Consider the following 7,101-nt stretch of genomic DNA (forward strand, 5'->3'; position numbering starts at 1 on the left):
GTTAATGTACAGCGACATCGTCTTTTATGGCGAGGGATGCGTTTCCATGGAAACGGCATATGATGACACCCAATAATTGACGTAGAGCTGTTGAGGGCAGGACCATTAACAATTATCTGAAGTCTGCTGCTCTGAGCATGTCAGTTGGAGTTATGACATCATCGTGTTCCATGACACAGGTGTTTATATTTGAGCTAACGAGGTGTCCAGAGATCAAAGGTTTCCATGGTGATCAGTGAGAGGAGAGCATTTTCATTGTTCTGAATGAGAGATAAACCTCTTACATGTTAACGTTTTGTTAAAAAACCGTAACAGATATCGGTGAAATTTCAAAGCGTGAAGCATGTCAAGGACCTTGAGCATCTGAAGTGTGCTTTTTGTGTACTTTCGGGTTAATGATGTGGCCTTTTTGGCAGATTAACTAAAGGTGTGCGGCTGCTGTGGTGGGGAAAGGTGAGGCTGAATTTACCATGGGCTTTAATGGAGACATGTTGAACGTTTTTGTCACTTCATGCCCTCAAGAGGCATTTTGTTTAGTTATTTTTTATCTTTCAAGCTACGAGATGTTTTCCTACGTTTCTCATGAAGAATTATGTCTCAGGAATGTAGGGTTTGGGAATTATGGCAGTTTAAAAAGAAAATATGAAGGCAAATTTCAATCTGTCCTCCACTTGCTGTGACATCACACACTCTAAAATCTGAAGAAAACCTCTTTACCAAGGTCTGAGCAATGTTTAATATCTCTAAAAGTAAGAATCAGATTTAAAAGTTGTTTTACACGAATAATGTCAGAAAGATGTGTAACATTTTAAAGTTGTAATGAGGGTTCTGAGTGAAAGTATGGAGGAACAGTTAGCAGTTGAAGTTGCATGAAGATTGTTGAAGTCTGAAGAGTTTCTCCATTGACTTCCATGTTAAAAATGTGATGTATTATGAGATGTGTCTCTGGAATTATGAAAGTTATGAATGAGAAAAGTAATAACCATCGAATCCCGACCGAGCTGAACGTTTTGATGTTTGAACGGAGTTTCTGCGATGTTCAATGTGGGAGAAGAAGTAGTGCAAAATAATAAAGAATTTCGTGCGTAGCATAACAGATAGTTGGAATGCTGTGTCAGCATTCCCACTAAACAAGTTTTCTATTACATTTCTATTGGAAACTCACCAGCTAACATCAGCAAACAGAACACTTATGAGCATTTAAGGCTTATTTTCCTGGTAAAATATAGTTCAAAATAAGATTTCCCAGCTAATTACAAGTTCTGATTGATCTAAATATCCCACAAAATCTTACCAAGCACATTTTCACTTGATCTATTGGCAGATTATTTTACTTATTACCAGCCAAAATCTGTTTTAATTATTGTTTACTTGTTTTTGGAGCAGCATATTGTCCAATGGGATAGGAGCTCATACACTAATAACCAGTTCCTTTGAACATAGCATTATTTTATATTCAATATGAGTGGTACAGATACTCAGCTTAGGGAAGACTTTTGTAAACTGGCGTACATTCAGCATGCATGGCATTAGAGCACTTGTTTATTATGGAAGAGCATTATGGCCACATGTAAACATTTTGACCATTAGTTTAAAAAGCCCAAATTCTGAGGTTAAAGGTCGACACAGGGTCCACAAATGGGGAGACGGAGGGTGTTTCTCAATGTCAAGGAAGGCTCCTCCAGAGCCACTATTTCAAGGATGCTACGTCATCGAATCCCGCCGAAGGACTGTTCCAACGTCCAGATGCTTGGAATTCTACCGAGGACTGAATCCTTCGTTGCGGGAAATTTCGAGGATGCACCAGTGTATCCTTCGCGGTCTTAAAATCCCCACAATGCTTTGCGCACGGACCAATTTCCCAAATCTTTGGAGGAAGATTTAAGGCGGGGCCTCTCATATGACGCACACCTGCACACTTGCTAACCTGTTCCATTCTTCGTTCTCCGAATGCTTGCCTCACTCTGAAGGACCTGACTCGGAGGGACATGTCTTACCAAGGAAGCGTCCTCGACATTGAGAAACACCCAGAAAAAGAAAGACAAAGTTCTGGCAATGATATATTTGTTTTAATGCTGATAAGAGCTCATACACGTGCCATAACATCAACAGTGTAAATACAAAATGTATATCTGCTTAATATTCATAGTTTTTTTTTTTTTAGTTTACATAGGGAAACATTCATTTATGTACAAATGTTTAATCTTTAACTACATCACAAGCTTCAGGAGTGCTGGAGTGTCCACCATTCTACCTCCCTGCTATACCAGGAGCGTTATATTGATATGTTAATATAATAAACATAAATAAGAAGTCAATCCTTTCGACGGACATATTCAAATACAAGTAAAAAATACTCAAATGAGCTTCGTCTACATAAAATGGCATTAGGTTTGATCTATTCATTATGCATCCTCTCTATACTTAACTAAAGGAAATACAAAGTATACCACACTTCATCACTTGAGTTCCTTCACAGACGCCACTCAATCAGGAAGTCGTTAAATAAGGACAGGAATATATATCCGTACCTAGAATTATCCAAATGGCACCAAACTCTTCCCAGATCAAAACAGAGGATTGGACTTCACACCAACGTCCTGCATTTCTGTTTTTAAAAACAATAATATGGGGGTAAACTGGCTCAGGATTGTCTCCACATTCAAGCAGCTGACAGAAATACCTTGTTACATTGAAGTAGTGGTGGAGTGGTGCAGGAATGAGTCCGAAAACCCAGGAATTACATTTTACCACTTCGCCTGTTTTGAAGTTTGTACGGTGGCCCACAGGTGCCAAAAACGTCCAAACTGCAGTTTCAGACCACACGTTTTTTATACTTTCACGTTTTGTTCTCCTACGTCAGTAAATACCCCAGATCTAAGAATGGCGGTTGCTAACAAACATTAGCCGCCTTTAGCTTAGCGGTGTGCAGCCGTGCGACCGTGATGTAGTTTGGTTATAGCCTAGCGTTAGCTTTATACTTCTGGCGATAGCGATTAACACTTTAAATATCACAACGTGTTCATATGTGGAGATTATCCTGCTGAACAAAACGTGAAAGTATCGGAAACGTGTGGCTAATTCCTGCGATATACTGAAATCCAATGGTAAAATCCCGTTGTGATGCTAGCTTCAGAAATCTGTCATCACTGCACCGCTCTGAGATGTTCATTAAAAAGATGGCATGGGTGCTTTTCTTTAAAGATCATGGCCTATTCTGGTGACAGGGGTTATATAAAGTAAGCCATGGGTCTCACACACTCACACACACACACTCACACACATATTCCCCTGAGACTGCTGTTGTGCTCGACTATCATATTAGAAATTAAGGCTGATCGCTGGAACAGAAAAGACATGCTGCAGAATAAATAAAAACTAAAAATATGAGGGCCTTGTCGTCAGTGCATTATCATAATAACCACAATGTCTTTAAACAGTCATTGTTTTCCCGAAAGAATAAATTAAAACACAAATACAAAATATTACAAATCGGATATCTTTTGTTTGATAATTGCTTGAACGCAGTGAGGAGGAAACGGTCCTTTAGTCTCAAAGCCGTCCAAAAACCCACCAGTAGTAGTAGTAGTAGTCAGAATAATTTAAATGCAATACGAGAGAAGGATTACACCCGTCTATAAAACAATACAGGTGTCATCATGCGCGTGTTATATTGTATATGTTGTTGCTCAGTGAGAATGATGGGCGGTGTTTCCAGTTAGCTGATTCTGCTACCTTAATCTTCTGACCTAGAGAAGAGGAAGCCCTTTCCAAATGACTCACACACACACACACACACACACACACACACACACACACACACACACACACACACACACACACACACACACACACACACACACACACACACACACACACACACACACACACACACACACACACACACACACACACACACACACACACACACACACGCACACACACACACAGATTATGTTCGTGGCACTCTCTGCAGAAGCTTAAAATCAGCTCCTGACTCAAAGACAGCTCCGGCTCACCTTGAGGAGCGCAGGATGACCTGTTGACCTTTTGACCTCTGGCTGCTGGAAAAACCTGTTTCAAGACAGAGGGCCGATTGTTTCGCTCACTAACACTGAAGGTACCTTGACTGAGGGGGGTGGGCTACGAAGCCAGGGCAGCGGGTTAGGAGGTAAGTTTAGTTTTTTACCTATATGGAAAACTCAATTTACCTCGTACCGGAAATAGTTCGAATTCTGCGGAAAAAGTTGGAATTTTGTGAAAAATAATTGGAATTCTGAGATTTTCCAAAAACAGAAAGATGTTCAAATTAGTTTTCAGAATTCTGACTTTTCTTTTTTTGCCCTAATTCTCTTCCGTAGTTCATAACTCGTCCCCATTGGCTGAATAGAAATAAGAAATAAGTCAATAGGTGTTTCTCCGTTTGATTTTATCACTCGTTGTGTGTGTGATGGCATGTTTACACACACACACACACACACACACACACACACACACACACACACACACACACACACACACACACACACACACACACACACACACACACACACACACACACACACACACACACACACACACACACACACACACACACACACACACACGCTGCCCACCTGAAACATAACAACATGAAGCTGTGCTACACCTGGCTTTCTCTGTAGTGTTAGGCCACTTCAAAAAAGGGATTTATAAGATGTTGACAGCGAGGGAAAGAGGAGGAGGGAGAGGAAGAGGAGGGACTGCTACATCAAAGCTGGGAGGAGGAAATGAGAGGAGGGGAGGGGAGATACATAAATAAATAAATTAAACACTGTAAATATACATTTCTTTATCCAGACTGAGCCCACAGTGATTTTGGGAAGTCCGCACAAAACGAAGTTATGTTAGCACCCGAGCCTTACCGGTGGGTGCTGGAGGGACAGTGTGTAGGGCATGTGTGTGAGGACATGCATCCGAGTGTCTCATAGTCTGGTCTGAGCCTCTGGGATATAGATCTCGATGCTGTCGGCGCTCTCCGTGGCCGAGCTCTGCCGCACGGACGCCGCTCGTTTGGCAGCTAGCAGGCGCTTTCTGGCCTCCACACGCTGGCGCTCAGAGCTCTCCAGAGAGCGGTCTCTAGCCAGGGGGGGGTGGCCCTTCTGGGGCTTCTTTGGCACGGGAGGGGGGATCCTTCTCTCCTGGACATGGGAGGACACACTCTTAATGACCACAGGGGGTGGAAGTACTCAGGTCTTGTACTTGAGTAAAAGTAGAAGTACTCAGAACTTGTACTTGAGTAAAAGTAGAAGTACTCAGAACTTGTACTTGAGTAAAAGTAGAAGTACTCAGAACTTGTACTTGAGTAAAAGTAGAAGTACTCAGATCTTGTACTTGAGTAAAAGTAGAAGTACTCAGATCTTGTACTTGAGTAAAAGTAGAAGTACTCAGAACTTGTACTTGAGTAAAAGTACTCAGAACTTGTACTTGAGTAAAAGTAGAAGTACTCAGATCTTGTACTTGAGTAAAAGTACTCAGATCTTGTACTTGAGTACAAGTAGAAGTACCAGAGTGTAGGAATACTCTGTTTCAATAAAAGTCCTGCATTCAAAATGTTACTCAAGTGAAAGTAGAAAAGTATTCTCATCTAAATATAGTGAAAGACAGTGAAAGTAGTCGTTGTGCAGATCGGTCCATTTCAGAATAATATATATGATATGTTTTATAATGATTGATCATGAAAGTGTTCTCAAAGCTGGTGAGCGGTCTCTAGCCAGGGGGGGGTGGCCCTTCTGGGGCTTCTTTGGCACGGGAGGGGGGATCCTTCTCTCCTGGACATGGGAGGACACACTCTTAATGACCACAGGGGGTGGAAGTACTCAGGTCTTGTACTTGAGTAAAAGTAGAAGTACTCAGAACTTGTACTTGAGTAAAAGTAGAAGTACTCAGAACTTGTACTTGAGTAAAAGTAGAAGTACTCAGATCTTGTACTTGAGTAAAAGTAGAAGTACTCAGGTCTTGTACTTGAGTAAAAGTAGAAGTACTCAGATCTTGTACTTGAGTAAAAGTACTCAGATCTTGTACTTGAGTACAAGTAGAAGTACCAGAGTGTAGGAATACTCTGTTACAGTAAAAGTCCTGCATTCAAAATGTTACTCAAGTGAAAGTAGAAAAGTATTCTCATCTAAATATAGTGAAAGACAGTGAAAGTAGTCGTTGTGCAGATTGGTCCATTTCAGAATAATATATATGATATGTTTTATAATGATTGATCATGAAAGTGTTCTCAAAGCTGGTGAAGGTGCAGCTAGTCTGAAGTACTTTGTAGACTGCAGGGTAGCTGGTGGATTTACTCCAGGTGGAACTAAAGTCTGATTCAACACTTGATTATATTTCACATCATTCATCTGTGAAGTAACTGAAGGGATTAAATACATGTAGTGGAGGAGAAGTACACAGTAGGAAAACATGTAAACTCAAGTGCAGTACCTCTTGAGTAAATGTACTTAGTTCTGGTAAACACAGTGCTTTGGGTGAGAGAGTGAGAGAGAGAGAGAGAGAGAGTGAGAGAGAGTGAGAGAGAGTGAGAGAGAGAGAGAGAGAGAGAGAGAAGCAGCCGACAGCATGCATTTGACTGAGGTTAACGTTCACAGTGGCAGCCAGTCGTGGGGGTGAGAGAGCGCGGCGGGCGGTGGCCAAAGCGTGAGGTAAAAGTGACCATTGGAGACGGAGAGGCCCCAACGGTGCATGGCAGGATGAGAGGTTCTCAAAAGCAGCTCACTGTCGACAACAAGCACAGACACAGTGGGGACGTCAGGCAGGCAACGGCACAACATCGGCATGCTAGCTGACAATCTGTGTACAGCAACGAGAGCAGATTACATGCGGGTTAGTAAAGCATCCCAAAATGAGAATACTGTCGTGTGATAGAAGCTTCCAGTCTGGTCCAAACTGAACGCGGTGACTTTATATCAGGGGTGTCCAAAAGAATTTCACCGAGGGCGACGTACAGAAAAATGTACGAAGGTCTGGGTCGCTCACGAGAGGTATACTGCCTCATAAGTTAAGTTAGAAAAATCAATGAAATGTAGGTCAAGTATGCTTGTGAGTGTTGGCATCCCT

At 41.8% G+C, this 7,101-nt stretch overlaps 1 protein-coding gene across 1 annotated transcript in view; it reads right to left on the reverse strand.

Moving 5' to 3' along the window:
• Positions 1–2,054: 2,054 nt before the first annotated feature.
• LOC117442982 (disks large-associated protein 1) overlaps positions 2,055–7,101 on the reverse strand; it is a 69,901-nt gene continuing 64,854 nt past the window's right edge. Inside the window, 1 exon segment of the mRNA XM_071202528.1 lies at positions 2,055–5,180. Within this exon segment, the coding sequence (XP_071058629.1) occupies positions 4,965–5,180 (216 nt within the window). The 3' untranslated portion in view covers positions 2,055–4,964.

This window comes from Pseudochaenichthys georgianus, unplaced genomic scaffold, assembly GCF_902827115.2.
Source record: "Pseudochaenichthys georgianus unplaced genomic scaffold, fPseGeo1.2 scaffold_517_arrow_ctg1, whole genome shotgun sequence".
NCBI lineage: Eukaryota > Metazoa > Chordata > Actinopteri > Perciformes > Channichthyidae > Pseudochaenichthys > Pseudochaenichthys georgianus.